The following is a 22574-nucleotide window of genomic DNA, read 5'->3' as shown; positions in this document are numbered from 1 at the left end:
TTGGGAAGCCCCTATTTTGAAACTGTGCCCCCTAATTCTAGATTCCCCCACGAGGGGAAACACCCTCTCAGCATCAACTCTGTAAAGCCCCCCCTCAGAATCTTATTTGTTCCAATAAGATCATCTCTCATTCTTCTAAATTGCAATGAATATAGGCCCAACCTGCTCAACCTTTCCACATAAGACAACCCCTTTGTTCCAGGAATCAGCCTAGTGAACCTTCTCTTTGCCAGCAGCCTACTAGGGGTCCCTTGTTGTCAGGCCCTCTGTGCCTGACCGAGGGACCTGGCCTTGGGAAGAGGGGTGAACTAAAAGCCACTTCTCTGACCTTGCCTTTGACCTCCTTGTCCCAAACCATAGCCACCCCCCCACCCCGTAACTCCCATCCCATCCTCACTTACCTGAGTTCAGGGATCGAATCCCTAGTAAAGTCCCTGGCAGGTTAATACAGATGAATCATTGATTTTAATTTCAAATGTTTTCTTTCATTGTACTTTGTTTCTAAGTAATTAGTGGAAACCTTAAAAAACAGTGCTTTGTTGACTCCCAGGCACTATCCACTGTTAAGTCAGAGCTTATATGGAATAATTTAAGAGCACTCGCCCTTGAAGTTCTGCTTAGAACGGTCATGAAAAAGCAGTTAGGTGGATGGCATATTGTTCCCATCCCAAACAGAAAACCTATCCTTTTATTGTAATTAATTAATGGAATCATGATGATAGGCACTGTTCAATCACTTTCTACAGACCAATACTTTGTGATGTTATTCTTCTTAAAGGAGCAACTAATGTCTAGTCAAGCAAAGGACACTGAGGTCATAAATAATGTTAAAAGCAAAATACTGCGGATGCTGGAAATCTAGAACAAAAACAAAAATACCTGGAAAAACTCAGCAGGTCTGACAGCATCTGCGGAGAGGGATACAGTTGACGTTTCGAGTCCGAATGACCCTTCATCAGAACTAAGACATATAGAAATGAGATGAAATATAAGCTGGTAGAAGGGGGTGGGACAGGAGAGCTCGATAGGGGGCCAGTGATAGGTGGAGGCCAAGAAGAGACTGCCAAAGATGTCATAGACAAAAGGACAAAGGGGTGTTGACGGTGGTGATATTATCTAAAGGATGTGCTAATGGGGACAAATAATGTTATTCTGTGTACATTAACTTGTTGATTATGACTTCCATTCATCTTTCATACTATTACAGAACTGCCTCTTCGCCTGGCTGGAGCCATTCCTGCCTATTCCTGCCCCCTCTTCTGGACCGAATTCAATGGATATTGTTTCCGCTTCTTTCCTGAGACCAAGGCATGGGCTGAAGCTGACTTGTACTGCGCTGAATTTTCAAATGGACTCAGATCGGCAAAATTAGCTTCTATTCATAGGTAAAAGAACCCATCCATTTAATGTGTTTAGATATTTAAACAGTGACAAATGTTTAACAAAGATGTTGTAATTAGGAGTTGAATATACAATTATAGTGCTTACAATAAGCTACCAATTTGCACCCACCTTTTTAATGTACTACATGTTGTTGGGCAATTTAATTTAATGCATTGAATGGGCAGGCAGAAAGTAAACACATTGGTTTATTTGTGGCAGAAGATTTGACAAATTGTGAAAAATTAAGAAATTCTAATAACTCAAGAGTTTGAGTATTGCTGAAAAGGGAGACATTTTTGTCAAAGTTTTTTGTCTTGCACTCATCAGGACAATTCGCTAGAATACCAGATGTAAAGGGAACAACAATTTATACTGTGTGAGAAGAGAATGCTGGTTGGTTGGCAAGTGGACTCTAATTGGTGGAGGAGTTGCCATGGAGAATGCACCAGTTGATGGTGACTGACAGTTAACTGCTGAGCATTGTTTGAAATTTAAACTAGGCAGCTTGACTCTGACTGGTCAAGGCATTGCCCTGAGGAATGAACCAGTGAATGGTTGTCACTTATTTTGTCTAACTCAAGAGTTACCCAGCATGGTGCTTCAGTTTGCTATGTTTCCATTCTAGGTACTGAACTCAAACTGCAAAATTTTGATACTAGCCATTTTCTAATTTAATTTGAATAGTTTTCATAAAGTTGCCACCTACACATATTGGAAATCCAGTTCTCTATAGAGAAAGATTTAATGGGGCTAAGTTTCTAAGTAAAGATAATGGGAGAGATCACAGTTATTAGTTCACTTTGTGCTTTGTCAGATATGCAGCATGAGACTGAAAAATAAATTACTATGGATCTGAAACTGAAACGGAAAGTGTGTTGTTGAGCCAATGTTATTCATGGACTTTATACAGAGGATTTCCTCCAACATGTATCAATTACAGGAACTGAACTGGAAAACTCCATCATCATCATCAGCCCTGTCCAAGAACAGCAGGCAAATCTGTGAATATCAGTGTCACTGTATACATTGGAGTTCATGTGTGTCTTTGACTGTGAGACTTTAATGCTTGACATAATTAAAATCTTCTACAGAGGAAAATAAACAGTACTTTCCAAAGGGCCTGCAGCTGAGGCGCTTTGCACTTTGTAATTTGTTTGTAATTTGTAACTCAAATGTGCGAGAGTGATTTCAGTCCTGAACACAAGAGGCCAAAAATAAACAAACCTTCCAGCACATTCATAGCGTTGTTCCAGTCCCGCACAGAAGTTCTGGCTTAGCCTTGTTGGTGGAGAAGCCTCTATCCTGTTTCAAACAACATCTGTTAACAAGTTAACAATGGGGCTGGGGTTCTCCTTCTTGTGGCTTCTCAGTAGGATAGGACCACTGCCACCCTCTCCCAGCACGCCACCTCACTGCCTGCCACAGGGTACTGCAATCTGTGGCCTCTGTGGGCAGTGGGGGTCGGGGGTGGCGGTGGGGTTGGGGGTGGGGGAGAAGGGGAGGGGTGGGGTAGGAAGGTAGAGTGCCATGGGGGACCTGCTATTAGGAATCCAAGTAGGCATCCTTCACCCAAATGACTGGCAACTCCTGCTGTGTGCCCCTTTGTAGATATTCAGTCTGAGATTATTGTACTGCTGGATGGAGCAGAATGTCAGAAGATATACTTTATGATAAGGTGTACCTGCTGAATCCTACATCAACCATCCCTCCCAGCTCCTGACACTACAGGTGTCAGCCATGGCTCCATGGTAACACTCTGTACACTCCCACTGTGCTAAATGGAATAGAATCAGAACAGATCTGGCAGCTCAAAACTGGGCACCCACGACACGCTGTGGACCATCAGCAGCAGAACTGTGTTCCATCAATTATGTAATGTTGTGGCCTGGTATATCTTTCACTCTGTCATTACCTTCATGCCAGGCAATGAGTACTGGTTTAATAACAAGTGAAGAGGAACATGCCAGGAGCAGCACCAGTTGTATTTGAAAATGTGGTGCCAGCCTGGTGAAGCTACAATTGAGGACAGTGTGTATGCAGTATGCTATAGACAGAGCTAAGCGACCCCACAACCAACAGAACAGGTCAAACTTTGACAGTTCTACCACATCTAATCATGAATGGCAGTGGACAATTAAACAAAAAACAGAGTAAGAAGCTCCATTAATATCCTCATCCTCAGAGCCCAGCACATGAGTGCAAAAAATAAGGCTGAAACTTTTGCAACCACCATCACGCAGAAGTATCGAGTGAATGGCCAATCTCAGCTGAAGCCTCCACCATCACAGACGCCAGATTTCACTAATTCAGTTTGTTCCATGTAATGGTTTAAACAGCTGAAGGCATGGAATACAGCAAAGACTATGGACCTGACAGCATCCTGGCTAGAGCGCTATAGACTTGTATTCCAAAACTGGTTGTCCCTCTAGCCAAGCTGTTCCAGTACAGCTACAACACTGGCATCTACCTGACAATACGGATAATTGCCCAGGTATGTCCTGCCCACAAAAAGCAGGACAAATTCAACCCTGCCAATTACCACCCCATCAGTCTACTCTCGATCATCAGTAAAGTGATGGGGGGTTGTCGGCAGTGCTAACAAGCGGCATTTACACAGCATCAACCTACTCACTGACACTCAGTTTGGGTTCCACCAGGACCACTCAGCTCTTGACCTCATTACAGCCTTGGCCCAAACATGGACTAAAGAGCTGAGCTCAAGATGTGAGGTGAGAGTGACTGCCCTTGACATCAAGGCAGCATTTGACTGACTGTGGCATCAAAGAGCCCAGGCAAAACTGAATTCAATAGGAATCAAGGGGAGAACTCTCCAATGGTTGGAGTCATACCTAGCACAAAGGAAGATGGCTGTGGTTGTTGGAGGTCAGTCATCTCAGCTCCAGGACATCACTGCAGGAGTTCCTCAGGGTAGTGTCCTAGACCCAACCATCTTCAGCTGCTTTATCAATGACCTTCCTTCCATTATATGGTTAGAAATGGGGATGTTCGCTGATGATTGCACAATGTTCAACACCATTCGCGACTCCTCAGATACTGAGGCAGCCCATGTCCAAATGCAATAAGACCTGGACAATATCCAGGCTTGGGCTGACCAGTGGCAAGTAACATATGCACTGCACAAGTGCCAAGCAATGACCATCTCCAACAAGAGAGAATCTAACCAACTCCGCTTTACCTTCAATGGCATTATCATCGCTGAATTACCCTCTATCACTTAAGTTCACAAGCCATATAAATCCTGTAGCTTCAAGAGCAGGTCAGGGGTTGGGTATTTTTCAACAAGTAACTCACCTCCTGACTCCCCAAAGCCTGTCCACCATCTACAAGTCAGGAGTGTGATGGAATACTCTCCAGTTACCTGGATGAGTGCAGCTCCAACAACACTCAAGAAGCTCAACACCATCCAGGTTAAAGCAGCCCGCTTGATTGGCAGCACATCCACTACCTTCAACATTCAGTCCCTCCACCACTGGCACGGTATGGCAGCAGTGTGTACCATTTACATGATGTACTGCAGCAACTCACTAAGGTTTCTTACGCAGCAAACTTACCATCACCCAACACTGCACCAATACCAAACCCGCAATCCCTACCTGCCTAGAAGGACTAGGCAGAAAATGCTTGGGATCACCACCACCTTCAAGTTCCCCTCCAAGCCACACACCATCCTGACTTGGAACTGTATTGTCAAAATCCTGGAACCTCCTATCTAACAGCACCGTGGGGAAACCTTCACCACACAGGCTGTAACATTTCAAGAAGGCAGCTCACCATCACCAAGGGCAATTAGGGATGGGCCATTAATTCTGACCTTGCTGGTTTGCCCATATCCTGTGGATGAATAATTTTTTGAACCTGGCAGAGCCAGAGACTCCAGTTGCCCAAAAACATCCCCTCCCCCACCCCACCCCCACTTCACTCAACAGAATGGTTCCCTTTCCCACTGCTGCTTCCAGACTTCCCCTTTCCCTTTCCTCATGCCTGGAATAAACTCTTCTCCCTCATCAGTAGTTTCCTCTTTCCATCCTGCACAGCGGATTTGCTTCATGTGTCATGTCCGTGCACAAACTGAACGCGTTATTACGGTTGACCTGGTGCTCAACCGTTTGAGCGATTGGTTTGTCACCTCCCTAGCCTCTTGTTGCTTTTCTAACTGCTCAACCAGTTGTTGCTACTCATCCAGGGTTCACCCCTAAGGAGGCATCGCTGCGTTTCCCGCTGGAGTGGTTTCAATAGCAACCGACCTGTCCCCTTAGCATCGTGGCGTTGGGAACTGGAGGCTCCAACAAAGCATGAATGATCCTGTCACATTCAGGGAGAGCTTGGCGATGGGTGCATTGGCATGAGATAAGCTGCTGCTGGCCAAGAGTCTGCAAGTAATATTGCTTCGTGCTAACAAACCATATTGTGCAGTTTTGCTGGCCGTATGCCCTTCATGCTGAAGGTGGTGATGAGATTAAGCTGAGAAAATAAACTTTGGAGTGAGAAACATTTAGCCGAAGCTGTGTGATAAAAGCTGAGATCGCACAAAATCCCATCATGAGACGGGTCAGCGGTGCGAGAATCCCGCCCCTGTACCGAGCGGAATGAGCTCAGTAAGTGCAACATCTGTCCACACGGTTCGATTAAAGGATTAAGGCCAATGGGAGCCTTCAAAAACCGAGGACAGGATTTTAAGACCCCCCCTCCCCCAGGTCCCGCCGAACCGAATGGAGATTGAAATGGTTCGTCACCTCGGCGGCGGACACGCCGCGGCGGGACCGTAAAATCCCGGCCAAAGAGAACAGAACCTGCATTTATTTCCCATCGTATTTTGTCTGCTTCACTCCAGAAATGCAATGCACTCCCAAAACCCACACTTACAATAGCATTTTTGATTCTTTTGGCGTTTGATGATGTCTTTATTCATGGCGTTTGGCTTGTTTCGGAGTAAGTTTGAGGCTATTTGGAATTTTATTTGTGTTCAGTTTGACGCATTGCTTTTTTTTTCAGCGATTTGTTGGTTAATTTTCTTTTTTATTTCCCCCCTGAGGAGTTAAACTTGCTGTTGAAGCAATAGAAACTGGTACTTGGGCATTCCTGTGTAAATCTCCCCTTCCCTCAGGGATGAGGAGCTGCTTTACTGGAATGTGCAGAGGCGCCAGGTCTGACTGACTGGCAGCCAGTCCACACTCACCTTCATTCACTGCAAAAGGAGTGTCCAGTGCAACTGGCTTCTTTCAGGCAGCTTCAGCCGACATCATCAGAATAGCTCTCTCACTGCTGCCGATACTGGGTCCCTGGTGTCTTGTTTGCTGCAATGGTTAATTACTTCTCCCAGGATAGCCAGCAGCTCTCATTTTTCTGCTCCATGTTTCACAATTTGACCTTAACAGGAATTAAAACCGTCCAGGATGATACTGAAGAGAGGGCGGGAGAGAAGATCTGGAACTTTTCATGGTGATTTTCTGACACTTTTATCCAGGACACACACATCCTGTGTTCTCATTGCTGAGACTCACTCCTGTGGTCAGTTTATGTGACAGTTCTGATTAGTGCAGTGACCTGTTCAAAGGTTGATCACCCTGAGTTCTGGCTGTTGGTTTTCCAGAATTATTGTCAAGTCAAAAATATTTTCAACCTGATGGAGAGAAAAAAAACCAAGAGTTTTCGAGGCATAAGGACTCAAAACGTTAAATCTGTTTCTCTCTCTCTGCAGATGCTGTTAGACCTGCTGAGTTTTTCCAGCATTTTCTGTTTTTATTTCATGTTTTCAACCTGGCTTCACTTCCAGAGATTCCAAGGCTTTAGTTATGAAACCGCTAATCACCTGGAGGCTCATCCATCAATGCTATGGTTTTAACAAGTAGGAAGGGGTTCTGTTCAATTAACATTGAGTTGGAATATGATCAAGTGCCAACTGTGCCCACCCTTAAATATCTAACTGCCCCCTCTAGAGCCCATGCAGCCTGAAGGGATGAGCTCAGCTCTTGTCACGGGAGGTGATGTAGTCGGTGGAATATTACTGGTGTTTGGTTACTGACTGAGCAAATGCACCTTCTCTCTCTGTTAAACACCACAGAGCCACAACTTTCCACTCAGCGTCTCATTAATCTCATGGGGTCTGCTTGTCCATTCTTGGTTTAAACCCTCCTTTCCTGAATATCCAGCATGGCAACAGGCAACACACAGAGGAATATGACAGTGAGGAGTAAAATAAATAAGGACGTATATCAAACCTTGTCCGACTTTAGAATGTCCAAGAGCATTTCACAACCACTGATGCACTTTTGAGATGTCACCGCTATTGTGATGTAGGACATGTGTCAGCCAATGTGTGCACAGCAAAACTCACACAAACTGCATTGTGATAGTGATGAGGTCATCTGTTTTAGCTGTTTGTTGAGGGCTAAAGTGCTTTGGGATGTCTTTAGGTTGTGTAGGCATTATATAAATGTAAGTCCTTTTTAAAGTATTTTATGACTCTGAACCCCTCCCCCACAATCCCTCTGCTCGCTTCCTCGGTCAAAGTGTAATCATTCCTTTTATTCACCAAAATGTACCATCCCCATCTGTTACTTTTTTTGCCTATTCCATCATCTTATCAACATCCATTTGCAGTTTCCTTTTGCCCTCAGGATTATTTACAATGCTTCCTGGTTTAGGATTATTTGGAAAATTGGCATTATTACACACACTGAACAGAAGCTGTCCCAGAATAGAAACTGCCCTTAGTTCCTACTCTCTGTGCTCCCTGTCAACCAGATTTTAATCCAATTAGCTAACCTCCCTCTAATTTCCTACCATTTAATTTTCTCCAATGGTCTCTTGTGTGATACGTTGCCAAAGGCTTGCTGATTGAGTGAAGCATCACAGAAGGCGTGCTATGAGAGCTTTGGGGGATATGTTGACTGTGGGCCTACAGCGAACCTACTTCCAGAAGAACAGCCTTGTCAGTGACAGTCCAGCTCCCCACCATCTTGATTTATTTTGCCATTGAACATTTACAAGTAGCATCAAGCAACCTTGGGAGCCAGATTGAAAATATTAACCAAATTAGTTAGGGAGCTATAATAGAGTTGATTTTCCAGGCAACTTTTCTTGGTGGAAACATTGAACTTAATTTACAGGACAGCAGCAGCAGCTACATGTGTGCATCAAACTCCATAACTAAACTAGAACTCTCTCCGGATGTACCCCGCACTGCTAACCCATTGGTTCACACGGATCATGAGATCTTACAACACAGGCTTATTCTTAAAGCTACAGTCCAACGTTTATCAGAACTATAATTACTACATTCCACCCCCTTTAACTTTTCTGTACATTTTGTATTTACAAGGATATTTATCTCATGACATTACAATGTTTATACAGGTCATGAATTTACAAGTTCAGTCTTTCAGGTGACTTCCTGATTCATGTGTAACATCATAGCTCCATGACTTCTGATTCTTTGGCAGGAACCACATTCTCTGGAGCCGCATTAACATCAGGCACTTCATTAGGCATAGGCAGTTCAGTGTCTTCCACTCTGACAGAGACATCAGGCATGTCTGTCCTTGGTTGAGCAACTTCAACAGTAACCACAGGTTCAGCAATAGTTACAGGTGGAACATCGTTTTGTTGGGATATCTCCCTTTTGCTTAAATGATCCACATGCTTACGGGTGATCCGGCCCTCCACTTCCACGTGGAACGACAATGGTCCAGTCACAGAGCTTACTTTACCAGGTAACTACTTCAGTTCCCCACCGAAATTCCTTACATACACTGCTTCTCCAACAGTAAATTGTCGCTCATGACTATGCAAATCATGAGTCGCTTTTTGGTTCCCTTGACTTTTCTCCACCTTCCCCTCCAAATCGGGAAGTATCAGGCTTAGTCTTGTTCGAAGATGACGCTTCATCAATAATTCTGCATCCTCTTCCTCTGTGTCTTCTTCTTTCTACCGCAGAGTTTAGTCTCAGCCTTTTGTTTAACTTCATTGTCATCCAGACTTCTCTCAGGTGAAACCTCAACTTGTCTTAGTTCGGTAATTGAGCTACCCATGACTTCATTATCTACTCACATCTTGGAAAGTTCTATGACTTTTCCTTTCAAAGCCTCTTTAGCTTCACTCAGCTGATACTTCAGCTCTTCTGTCTCCTTCTTGTATCTGTTGGCTTCCTCCTGGAACCTTTAACATTGCTGCATCTTCTCTGCCAACTGGTTCTTCAGTTTGTTCAGAGTGAAGTTAAGTTCCCGCACTGCTAACCCATTGGTTTTCACAGATCATGTGATCTTGAAACATAGGATTATTCTTAAAGCTACAGTCCTACGTTAATCAGAACTATAATTACGACAGGAGCTGTTTACTGTTTTGACTGGTCTATCTGGTCTGTGGACTCTTGGCATGGTTCTTGGTTCTTGGACAGACTATTAATCATACTCTGGCACTTGTTTAACACTTGTTTATTAGTCCTACATCTAAACAGGTTACAGAGTGTACATTATTCCTGAACAAGGCGTGTTCCACACTCTGTCTCTCTTGAGTCTAATACATGACTGATTGATGTCAGTGCTACATTATCATCGATGTCATACATTAGCATATCCATTCTGTTAACCCTTTATAGTGCACCTACCCCGCACCCCCCAAAGTATGCTATCTACTTTTTAACAACAATATGAAACTATGGCTGGGATTTGCTCTGCCCGCTGGCATTGGGTGTGTTTGGTGGCGCGAGCGAGAAGACCAAAAATCGGTTTCACCCCATTGTGAAACCTGTTTACGATCATCCGCTTAGTCGACGGTGGGGCCACGTTTCTCGCCGTCAGACGTCAGGAGCCTCATTGTAATATATCTGCATATCAGGAGCCTCATTGTAATATATCTGCATATCAGGAGCCTCATTGTAATATATCTGCATATCTGCATAACATTACAAGGCCAGCCCACCGGACTCATCACCGTGTGAAACTGCTCCACCATGGACAATGGGGAGAAATGCTGAGGATAAGGAGACAAAACATCCTCATCTTCTGCAACGGGACAGATTTCAATGATAAAATGGAGACAAATTTCCTGTAGAGGAATAAGTCTGAGAAAGTTTGCTGTGCAGGATTGCAAAGCTTTAAACGTGCTGAAGATGGTGCCTCAGCTTCTGTGCTGTGCCCGAGAGGGAAGAAGGTTTTCAGCCGGGAACGGAGTATGGATGTCAATTGAATTTCATCCCTGCAAATAGGTGCTACCATCTCTTTGGCAGTGTGATCCTCTGTGGACTCTAACATGGAATCAGGCAAGGCCTTCTCTCTGGAATACTCTTCTTGGACAGCCAGTGATAGACTAGGTATTAGTGGAATAAAGACCTGAATGCTGCTCAGCCACTAGAAACACAGCTGACTCCTCAAAAAAGGCATCAGAGACTTCATATGGTACGTCTATCAACTGGAAAGTCAGACTAACCTCTAGGACCTCATCCTCCAACAGATCACTCAGAGCTGCAATGGCTTCTTCCTCATCACTTCCTTCAGGAGAGAGCCAGGTCTTCATGTGGTCACGGCGTACCACAGTGCCTTCTGTATCCACTGCCTCTGGCCTAACTTCATGAAGAACTGAGAGATTCACAACCTCAATCTCCGCCCAGGGTCTAGTGGGTGGTGTCTCTGTGATAGAAAGGAACTCACTGCTGATTGAATAAACCTCCTTGGCTGCTGTCGGCTGAAGATCTAATGGTTCTAAATAAAAGGTTGATTGTTTCATGAATGACATTGAGTTGTTAAAATGCTGGTCATCATCTGGTCTTTTCAGAATTACTAGAAGTACACCAACATCTCCACTTAATAAGGATGTGCATTGACTGTGAACAATGTAGAGAAAGTCAATGATCTCTCGCCCTTTGTAATGAAGAGGAGCAATAGTCTTGCCATTGATTGGAAGGTTTGAGCCCCCTGGACCTCAGGTTTGATGTCTGATGGATGAAGGGGTATTGGCTGAAGCCAAACTAGATCATCAGCTGGTATGTTAACGTCAGCCCCGGTATCAACTTTGAATGTGGTATTGAAGCCTTTAACTTGCACTGTAACTGACCAGTAGTCATGATTAAGACCATTTACTTCCCCTCAAAACTCTAATTTCGTCTTTGTCTTGATTTCCACTTTCTTGGATGGAATGTGTTTCGTAAACATTTTCTTGTCTTCTACCTTGATTAAAATTGCTGGATTTGCAGAAACTCTTGAAATGTCCAGTTTTCCTGCACTGGAAGTATTCTGCGCTCCCTGCTGGGCAGTCCCGGAACAGTCCCGGCTCTTCGCGCCACAACGTAAGCATTTCAAAATGGCTGCCGCTGTCGGGTTTCCCGCCCTTTCGCCCAGTTTGGCAGGCTTTCTTATGGGCCACTGCCCGTTGGCCTACTCAGTCAACGATGTCATGTGAAGCCTCGGAGTTGTGCCGAATTATGACACGTTAAATTCTCTAAGCTTGGTCTGCCTGGTGTACTGAGGCCACCTGATCTAAAGTCAGGTCATTTTTGGTCTGCAGAAAATTGGAGAGTTTTTCATCTCAGCCCCCCGTGACTATGTAATCATGGATTAGCTTTTGCTTCAGCACCCTGTATCTACAGGAACTAGCTGGGCGATATAGGTCAGTGAGAAATAATTTAATCAGTTTTCCAGGTCATTGCAACCTTTGGTTGAAACGTGCTTGCTCTATTATTGTTTTGCTTCAGGCTAAAATAGATGTCAAAGGCCTTGAGAACAGTCTCAAGGTCTGTGATAAACTCCTTCACTCCCGGCCTCCGGAGAATGCCATCTGCTCCTGGACCTACAGCGTAAAGAAAGGAACTGACTTGATGCTTTTGCTTCTTTGCGTGAAGGTTCGAAGCTGCTCGATATCGAAGGAAATGGCGTTTCCATAACTCCCACTTCTGCCCTCCCTGTGGGCCCTTGAGACAGTCAAATGGGCAGGGTAGGAGCAGGGACTGCTCACCAGGTACAGTCATCATTACCTCTCTCCAGTTTGCTGCCCCCTTCCAATGAGTTGTAAATACCAGCTGCTAACAGGTTTTTCTTCACCCTGTGATTCTGTCGATTGCACCAATGTATTTTTTTACGTTGATGTCTCCACTGCTGCCACCATGTTTTGGATGGTCCCTCTGGTCTGTGGACTCTTGGCATGGCTCTTGGTTATTGGACAGACTGTAGTCACACTCTGGTGCTTGCTTAACACTTGTTTATTAATAATATATCTAGAGGTTAGAGAGTAGGCAAGTTGTTTCTGAGCGTGGTGTTCTAGCCTCTCTTGTAAGAGTCTAACACATGATTGACTGATGTCAGTGATACATCATCATCTACATCATACATTAGCATATCCATCCTGTTAACCTTTTAGACTATATTTACCACCTCATCAAAATCTAAGTGTGTAATTCACAAGGACTTTGCAGTACATATTCTTTTCAATGGAAACAACCAACAGACAGAGTTAACCACATCTTTAATCTAGCAGGATTCTCGCAGGTGAAAGGAACGATTTATAAAATGCATTTACTAATCCCCATTAAAAAAAACCCCATTAAAAAAAACCCTTCAATACAGAAAACAAAAAGCCTTTCATTTTCATTTTCAGCCAGTGTATGATGACAATCACAGTGAACGCTAGGTACCCAGGGAGCTATGTGACCTGTTCCAAACCATCATACCATCCACAACACAAAGACATCGTCTCAGTGTGGTAACGGGCATGAAAACAGACATTTCACCTGCCAGCCTCAATGGTGGATTTTCACACTGTATCATCCCCTTCCCATCATGTCCCACCTCATCACTAATGCACTCACGGGAAACACACTGGGTCACTGGTGGGCAGGCTCGGATTGGCCTGACACACTGTGACCTCAGCGCTCCCTCGCTCCGGACGCCATATTTAAACTGCACCAGAGAGCAGCCGACTTCATGTCTACAAACCAGGACTGCCCCAGGAAACTGATGGCCCCAAAAGCCAGGAAGACAACAGCCCAAAATTTAGTGACGTCTCTCTGGGTGCCAGCTGGATGCAGTGTAAGGTCGCGATGATGTCCTCTACCCCCGCTCTGGACGCACGAGGTCCACCAGAGTCACCAATCCAGCCTGGGACGCTGTGGCAGCGACGGTCAGCACCACTGGAGCACAGAGGAGGTCACCATCCAGTGCAGGAAAAGGGTGAATGATCTCATACATTCTGCCGCTCCCAAACCCATCAAACATCCACAGGGATCCCACACCTCAAGGGACAACACCACTAACTCTCACACACACCCTCACATCTCCATCAGGTTCATACCCTCTCGAGCTCGTGTCCACATCCTGTCCATGGCTCCGCTCACCACACAAACATTCCACTCAGCGCCATGTGTCCTGCTCACACTCTCTCCATCTGTTTCCATGCAGGAGAAGCCTGCTCACATCAGCAGGGAGAGGTCCCAGATCGGGAGTGGAGTGGCCCATATTAGGCCCCTCACTCACTTTGAGGAGTGTGCCATCGCGCTGACTGGTGAGGACGTGGACCGTGCCTGCGGTGACGGTGAGGTTGGTGGCGAACACCCACATGAAGACCCGGCACCACATCATCCCTCTTTCATCGCAATCATGAGTGCTCTCTCTCCTGCTTTTGACTTTGCTGCCAGGCACTAATTATCTTTACTTTGGTTCACAGGGAGCTCTGCCAAGTGACCGACACCCTCAGCCAGCCAGTCCCTCAGCTCCATCCAGGTCCTCACCTCCAGCCAAGAGGCACCTCCTCCATTGAAGAGCTGGAAATAAGCAGCCTTGAAGACCCGTCACAGCGCTTACCCACACCCTCCACCAGCGCAGAGACACACACCTCGGTGGGACCTAGATCTAGAGCAGGCTCGGGTTCACAATCTGGTGGTCACCGCACGGACACGTGTCCATAGCAGGAGGAGGCAGGTTCAGCCGAGCTCCCCAACACTCAGGGGGCTACTGGGGAAAAGGCATCTGTGAGGTCCGAGTCAAATGATGAACCTCTGGATTTGGCCTTCCAACTCATCCTGGAGAGACAGCAGAAGATATGGGAACATCACACAGAGCTGTTATAAGCCCTCAACAGAGTGGCACGTGAGTCAGTGGAGTGTGCCCGCCTGCTCTCTGATGAAGTGGTGCCCACATGTGCGCGTATGGAGGTCTCCATGGGGAGGATGGCGGACTCCATGGAGACCCTGGTCCAGCAGAACATGGAGATGTGCGCAGACCTGCACCCATCGCAGGAGCCATGGGTGAGTTCCTGCAGTGACAACACAAGAGGGAAACGGGGCAGCTCGATGTCCCTCCGAGTGCTCATTTCCCTCAAGGAGTCAGGCCGGGGCCCTCAGGTACCCGAAGGGAGGAGGAGCGGCAGCTGGACACCCCTGGGTCATCCACTCTGGAATCTCAGAAGCTGTCCTCTCCCTCCGAGTCCCCTTTGCCTATGACCCCCTCAACCTCATCCTCTGTCACCCTAGAGGGAGCAGCTGGCCCACAGGAGGACAGCCAAAGCAAGCCTGGGCCCTCAAGGCCTCGGCTCTCCAGAGGACCCAGGCCAAAGTCATCAGAGGGAACAGGGCCAACCATTGCACAGGCTGTCCCCACCCCTGCTGAGGATGTCAGGGCAGCACCGAGAAGGAGTGGTAGTCCTAGGAAAGCTAAGGATTTCTGATCACAGGTGGCTGCACAGGTGAACACATTTTGTCACTTTACAACCTGAAAATATATTCACTTTCACTGAATAATGTGTGATGTTGTCTTTCAGCTTCATTGACAGACTTCCCGAGTCCTCCCACTGCACCCACTGCCCTCACCCACCAACCCACTAGCAGCTCAGCTGCATGTAGCTGGACCACAGGTTATTCTGGAGGGAGAAGTGTGTGTGTGGCAGGGCCTTTCGGAGCCTCATACAAGCCTCTCCCACCCACGCGGAGCCTTCGTCCATCACACTGGCCTCACTGTCCCGAGTATTTTCAATGCTGCCTGTTGGGTTCTCCTTCAGTTGTCTGTCTGAGCCGACCTGCCTCTCCGCCCACCCACTGATCACACCCCCAGCAGCTCCTGTGTCCATCCAACACAAGACTCCGCTCACTTTCCATTTCGACAGCTGTGGCCGTAGTGAAGTTTTGGATCAGCTCCCCCACCCTTCCCCCTCCCCTAGGCACCCGTGTCATTTCCCCCATCACTGTCGACCCCCCAGCATCACCTTCCACCTCCCACCGTCACCTACCAGCCTGATCCCTCGTCTTTCCAGGATGTCCAGGTGAATGTGCACATTCCCTTCCTTCCTGACAATCCCACCCCCATCCACATTGACCTCCTCCTGCCTCCGTGTCCCTTCTACCGTTGCTGACGCATCCTCAGCCTCCCACCCTACCGGCTCTCTCTGCCCCTTCTCGCTCTGACCGTTCCCTCCTAACACACCCACCCTCAGGTCACTCCCCAGAGGCAGTCACTGATTCCACAGACCCCCCCTTTGTGCGCACGTTCACCTGGACAACTTCCCACCCGCTCTTCCGTTACTCCCTCCCTCCACCCTTACTCCCCCCTCCATTCATATACCCTCCTCGCCATGACACCTTCCCCTCTCCGAATTCCCACCCTTACACCTTCCTCCCCCATTACACTCATCTCCCCACTTACAGCATTCTCCCCCATTGTACCCTCCTCCCCCCGTACTCCCTCCTCCCCCGACACCTTTAACCGCCCGCCCAACCTCACTTCCCCGGACACCTTTTGTTCCCCACCACCCCCAACCTCACCCACCCCCCCCACCCCCCGGTACACCTTCCTCTCCCACTCACACCTAGACCACCCTCTCCCCCTACAATGCCGAACACCTGTAGCAGCCCCTGGCCAAGACCGTGATGCTCCAAAGCAGACCCCAGACATCAACGGAGACCTCCCCCCTTCCGAGAGCTGCTTCACTGTGGAGCCATGTCCATGAGGATCCACCCAGCAGGCGATGCACGTGTTCCTCCAGGGCCCAGGAGCTGTCGGGTTCCAGCATCTTCTCCTCGATGTTTGCGATGTGAGCAAGTCCCTAACAGTAAGGCCCGACTTCTGCACATCACACACACCTGTCCAGGCGTGTTCTGGGCCACGTGTTTTCCCGCTGGGGTAACGGTAAATCGGGCATGGAGGGACGATTCTGGCTGGGCCTTACTTTGCATCCCATTAGCAGGATGCCAGCCTCCAGCGAGATTCACATCACCAGCAGATGATCCCGCTGTGATTTCATGCCAGCGTGAAACTGATCTCTGCCCCTCACACTGAATTCTCCCCCACGCCCACCGTGATGCCTTCCACCAACGGGACCGGACAATTCCGCCCATAGTTAATTGGTGATTGGGACTATATTCTGCAGCCTACTCTCGTCTCCTCTTCAGCAGTGTCTCGGGATTGATGGTGACTCACTTCCACTCCGGTCTGATGGGTTCTGAGATGGCTGATAAGTCCGATGTGCGATCGACAGACACGGCCACATGGAGGCTCGGTGGTGATTGGAGGATCAGGCAGGTGGGTTATCGGGAAATTTGTGCACTCTCTCCAACACTTCGGCTTTGCCTCTGCGAATGTGTTTGGTGCCTTATCTCCATTTTGGTCAGTCACAAGCCAGGGCCTCCCATGAGTCGATGGAAATGTTTGGCCTCTTGATTGATGCTTTGAGGACATCCCTAAAGCATCCCCGCTGTCCTCCTGGGAGTCTCCTGCCACGACTGAGTTCTGAGTAAAGCAGTTGCTTCAGGAGTTTGCTGTCAGACATATAAACTACATGTCCCTCCGTGCAGAGCTGGTTTTAGGGTGATTAGCGCCTCGATGCTGGGTGTGTTGGCTTGGGAGAGGAATCTGCTGTTGGGCTGCCTTACTTGCAACTGGATTTGGAGGATCTTGCGAAGGTGCTGCTGGTGGGTACTTCTCAAGTACTTCCCAAAAGTTCTAAACCATATAGCAGCCCAGGGATGGCTGCTGCTCGGTGAACCATGACACTAGTCTCAGGTTTGTTGGTCCCCAAACATTATTTTCCTCAGTCGGTCGAAGGCTGAGGTGGCACTTTGGAGGCGATGATGATTTTCGTCATCTGTGTCTGTCTTCGTCAAGAGGAGGCTCCCAAGATCCGGAAAATGGTCCAAACTTTCCAGGATCTTGCCATTGATCTTAAGCAATGTGGGGAGGTGATGCACTGTGGGAGATGGTTGGAAGAGGACCTTAGTTTGCTGGGTGTTTAGTGAAAGGCCCATTTTCTCAAATGCTTCGGAGAAGGAGTTGACAATGACCTGGAGCCCAGTTTCTGAGTGAGCCTCATCTGCATACTGAAATTTTATGACAGAGGTTGGATTGGTTTTGGTTTTGGATTGAAGGCATAAGCTGAACAGTTTCCTGTCTGATCTGTAGATTATCTTCATGTCTGTGGGTAATCTTTTGGAGGTGAGGTAGAATATTGTAGTAAGGAAAATGGAGAAGAGAGTTGGTGCCTTGTTTGACCTCAGTTTGACCTCAGTTTTCACTAAGATAGGGACCATGGTGATTCCATTGGTGAGGATCAAGGCTTGTATCTCATTGTGGAGTAGGTGGATGATGGTAGGCCTTTACACTTAGAGGGACAATGAGGTCTGTTGCTTGCAAAACTCAAAACACAGTGTCCAACATTAGATGCTGGTGGATCATATCAAACAACATGTGCCCTTCTGCCATAAGCAACGGGCAGAGTACAGACAGTACCCAACCAGCCTGTGCTTACAAAACTTAAAACACAGCTGGCCTCGCAGTGTGGCGCATTTGTGTGTTCTGGAAGCTACATAGACAGGGTTCTGTTCTTTGCAGACAGAAAGAACATGTACATACGTTGTGCCTGTTTCAGCTAAACAAAATAAATGACAACCATTCATTAGTTCATTCCTCAGGGCAATGCCTTTACCAATCAGAGTCAAGCTGCCTGGTTTAAATTTCAACAATGCTTGATAGTTAACTGTCGGTCACCACCAACTGGTGCATTCTCCATGGTAATGTCTCTCCCTATCAGAGTCCACTTGTGAACCAATCAGCACTCTCTTCTCACACAGTATAAATTGTTGTTTCCTTTACATTTGGTATTCTAGCAAATTGCCCTGATGAGTGCAAGACAAAAAGCTTAAAAAAAGTCTCCTTTCAGCAATATTTTCAAAGTCATATTAAGTAACTTCATAGGGTCAGGTTTCTCCTAATAATATCTGTGGACTTCACCAAACCAGCACAAAAGACCAGGGGCAGAATTTTTAGCTTAGTGAGTGGGTGCGTGTCCGATCTGATCGGATACAAAATTGCGCGAGATGACATCGGGCGAGCGTCCCAACGCCATCACCCGTTCGGGCGATACTTCCGACTTTTGTCCACACCATCCGTCAATTAAGAGGCCAATTAAGGTAGTTAAAGGTGCAATTGTCTCCGATTTTGCAGGGCCCCATCCAACCTTATGGTTCGCAGACTTTGCATTTTTCATGCAACCTCATCCAAGGGCGGGATGAGGTTTCCATTATTATATGAAAGAAAAAGAAAAATCTATGGAAAGCGTTTTTATCAGGCATATGTTCAGGTGACTGATTTTGATGCTTGCACATTTTTTTCCTGATTTTAAAAACTTTAATTAGTGCTTTTCAGGTCTTCAGCTCCCTGAGGCAGCTCTCTGCCTTCAGGGAGTTTTCTCTCAGCGCTCGCCCACACCCGCGCTGATGTTAGCGCCCACCCTCTTCCCACCCCCACCCCAGCAGCGCTGAGCTGCTCATCACGCACTACACGCCGGCTGTTAATTGGCCAGACCTAAAAATTCTGCCCCAGGAAATTATTAATGTAAGTTACACTAAAATCTACTTATGTTGTTGTTTTCTGTAATATTTTACATTGGTTTGAGATTCAATTCATCTGGATCAGGCCCCAAACTACAAAACTGACCATGACCCCAGGTCAAAATTGCAAGATTGCAACAACTACACAGCCCAGGGAGGCTCCTTAAATTGTATTCTTTTTCTTAGGCACGTTTTAAAAGCTTTTTAATTTCACAAAATAATTTATCAAGAAACTGACTGATGTAGACCAGTGAATAGTTCTGAATAGTTGTATAAGGACATAAAGCGATTCTGTGATTTTAAATCGAATTACTCACAGATGGCAGGCTGGGTCCCTTTATTTATTTTTACTGATAAACCTGTTTTCAGCTTTATTAATAAAACCACACCAGGAATACTTTAATGGAAATTTCAGGTTTGTTATTGTGCAAATTAATTTTCACATAAACTTGAAGCCTAACCTCCCTTCCTTCATGAGTTCTCTGCCCAAAGGCCAGTCCGACCCACAGCATCACGGCCTCCACCATGGGGTGGGTAAGGAGGCAGGTCCTGAACCCACTCCAACCAGAATGGGGATCGAACCCCATGCTGTTGACACCAATCTAATCCACACCAGCCAACTGAGCCAACCGGCAAGGAGCCTGAGATGCTATGACAACATACACTTTTACAGGCAGGTTGTAGTCTGGGACTATGGATAATGATGGTGGAGGCTACAATGTTCTTTCCATCAAAGGCTGACCAGGAATCTCTACTGCACTTTCTGCCAGTCATTGAGGTGTGTTGGAAAGATTTACAAGTTGATACTCAGCCTTTCTTGGCTGCATTATGAACACACCTTCCTTGGCCAACAACTCCTGAAGTAGGACTTGGACCTGGAGCTTCTGGCTCAGAGACGCTGTCATTCAGTTCAACAATTTCACACCAGAATATCTGGCCCATTTTTTTTTCCTTTTCAGTCAGCTGCACACCTTTTGTTTCTTTGTGAAAGGGACACTATTCTGTGCACCACGAGGCCTCCTCCAGCCTAACCTAACCAGTGCAATTTCAAGCACACTTTGGGCATATTTTCCTCATTGTGAACCAAAGTAGAAACTCTACCCTAAATATGTTCTTCTACCCAGCGATTACTGGAACTTCAGACTGAACACTTTGACTTCCAGGGTATCTTTAAAATGCTTTTGAAGGAGGAATGCTGGTTCTATGCTGTATACCGACCTTACTTATAACTAAACCTGTCTGTTTTATTCTTTATTAGCTGGGAAGAGAATGTGTTTGTTTATGACTTGGTTAACAGTCGCGTTTCTGGAATACCTACCGATATTTGGATAGGTCTGCATGATAGAAGAGTGGTAAGTCCAATTTATAAGTATCTGGTCGTAATTAGTTAGTAAAGTACTGCTGCATTTCAATGCATTTAATGCTGCAGATCAGTTACCATCTTAGACAAAAACTAACAATGGATATGAAGTCAGGGGGCTGGATTTTCGAAGGATGGCAAGGTTGGCACCCACTGTGGGTGGGATTTGAAATTCACGGTCCTGAAGATCATCTCTGAATCCCAACACATCCAGGACACTTGGCAATTTTGAAAAGGCAAGCAGGGTGGGGGTTTCAAACCCACTCGCCATCAATTACCAGCCCCTAAATGTCCTTAAGAAACTTGTTAAGGATCCTATCTAGTGCAGAATTAAATTTTTAAACTTTATTTCGGTGAACCCGAACAGCATGTTAGTGCACACCTGTCTAATTGAAAAGCAGAAAGCTGTGGATGCCAGAAATCTGAAATAAAACAGAAAGTGCTGGAAATCTACAGCAGGTCAGGTAACATCTGTGGACAGAACACGTCCATTCAGTCTGCAAGCATGGCCCCAAGCTTCCAGTGGTTCCTCATTTTCATTCTGCACCTTGCTGTCACACTGACATCTCTGTTCTCGGTCTGCTGCACTGCTCCCGTGAGGCTCAACATAAACTTCAGCAACAACTCCTCATCATTTGATTTGGGTCTTTACAGTGTCTGGACTCAACATTGAGCTCAACAATTTAAGACCATAATATCTGCCCCACTTTTTTCCTTTTCTTTGAATGTTTCCTTTTTTCTCTTAGTTTTGCTTTCAGTCAGCTGCACACCTGCTCTAGGCATATCTTTTGTTCCTTTTCTTGTCCCATCTCCATTCCCTTTGGCCCTGGAAGACTAACTCTCCTGTCAGTCAATCTCTCCTTACTTTCACCCTGTCACAGACCTTCCTTTTGTCCTTGTCCCACCCACCCCTTGCTCAAAATCTATTACATTTCAATCTTTTTCCAGTTCTGGTGACTGGTCACAGACCTGAAATGTTAACTCTGTTTCTCGCTCCACAGATGCTGCCAGACCTGCTGAGTATTTCCAGCATTTTTTGTTTTATTTCAAAGCTTCTCTCTCTTTGTCTTTTGACAAGTTTTTCTGGGACCTACTTGCGCCGGGTCCGAGCGTGGGACGTTCTCATGGTCACTTCCAACTCTATCAATGGTGCCAGCTCTCTGAATGGCTGCCTGCTCTCCTTGGCAAGACAGTGGCAACTCTCAACATGGCTGCCACCTGTCTTTGCCACTGACACCAGACAAACAACTCCTGCCTCCTGGGGGACTTGGCATTACTGGTTGAGCACCAATCCCGACTCCTGGCCAATTAGTGAACTTAAAGTTAGTGTCACGAGACTTTTGAGAGGTGGGGTCAGGACCCAGAATTCATCCACGTGCCGGGTTCCTGACCCCGCTTGAAATTCCAGCCCGTTTTTCTACAGGATTGGATTTTCCTGGCTAGGAATCATTGCACAATCGGCCAATTGCTTTTGGCGGCACCTGTTGTCTGTTTGATTTGAGTTATTTTGTCCACTTGGAAGAAACCATAAAATATTTTTCAAGGCAATATATAGGTAAGTAAGAATGCTTTGTGTGAAAAAGGTACAAGGGACCAGAATGAGAACAAAACCCGCCATCAGTAAACCGTGGTTGCTGACCTATTTAAAATAACAGGGGATTCCGAGAAAAACAATAAAGGAGGAACAGGAATAGACACTCCCTTCGGCCCCTTGAGCCTGTACTACCTACAATTAGACTGTGGCTTCCCTTTTCTTCAGCTCAACTTGTCCACCTTTCATCCCTAAAGGGAACCTCATAAAAATCTGTGAGTCTCAATCTTGAGAGTATCAGTTGACCCAGTGTCCACAGCCATTTGGGGGTAAGATTTCCCGGTTACCACTGCCTTTTATGTGGAAAAACGATTACTGATTTAATTCTTGAATGGCTTGGCTTTAAAATTCTGCACCCCCACTCCCTGCTCCCCACGCCCCTACCCCTCCACCCCCCATACCCTCTGCCGCTTGTTCTA

General features: G+C 46.5%; 1 protein-coding gene across 2 annotated transcripts in view; it reads left to right on the top strand.

Moving 5' to 3' along the window:
• Window positions 1-22574, top strand: part of clec19a (C-type lectin domain containing 19A) — a 66403-nt gene that overhangs the window by 11669 nt on the left and 32160 nt on the right. For both annotated transcript variants that reach the window (XM_078559315.1, XM_078559316.1), the window contains exons 2-3: window positions 1208-1385; window positions 20463-20556. In XM_078559315.1, coding sequence (XP_078415441.1) covers window positions 1208-1385; window positions 20463-20556 — 272 coding nt within the window. The remainder of the gene's footprint in view (window positions 1-1207; window positions 1386-20462; window positions 20557-22574) is intronic.

The sequence above is a fragment of the Cetorhinus maximus genome, chromosome 15, assembly GCF_964194155.1.
Source record: "Cetorhinus maximus chromosome 15, sCetMax3.hap1.1, whole genome shotgun sequence".
NCBI classification, from domain to species: domain Eukaryota; kingdom Metazoa; phylum Chordata; class Chondrichthyes; order Lamniformes; family Cetorhinidae; genus Cetorhinus; species Cetorhinus maximus.
Note: the sequence above shows the minus strand (reverse complement) of the source record. Positions and strands in the feature narration are given on the sequence as shown.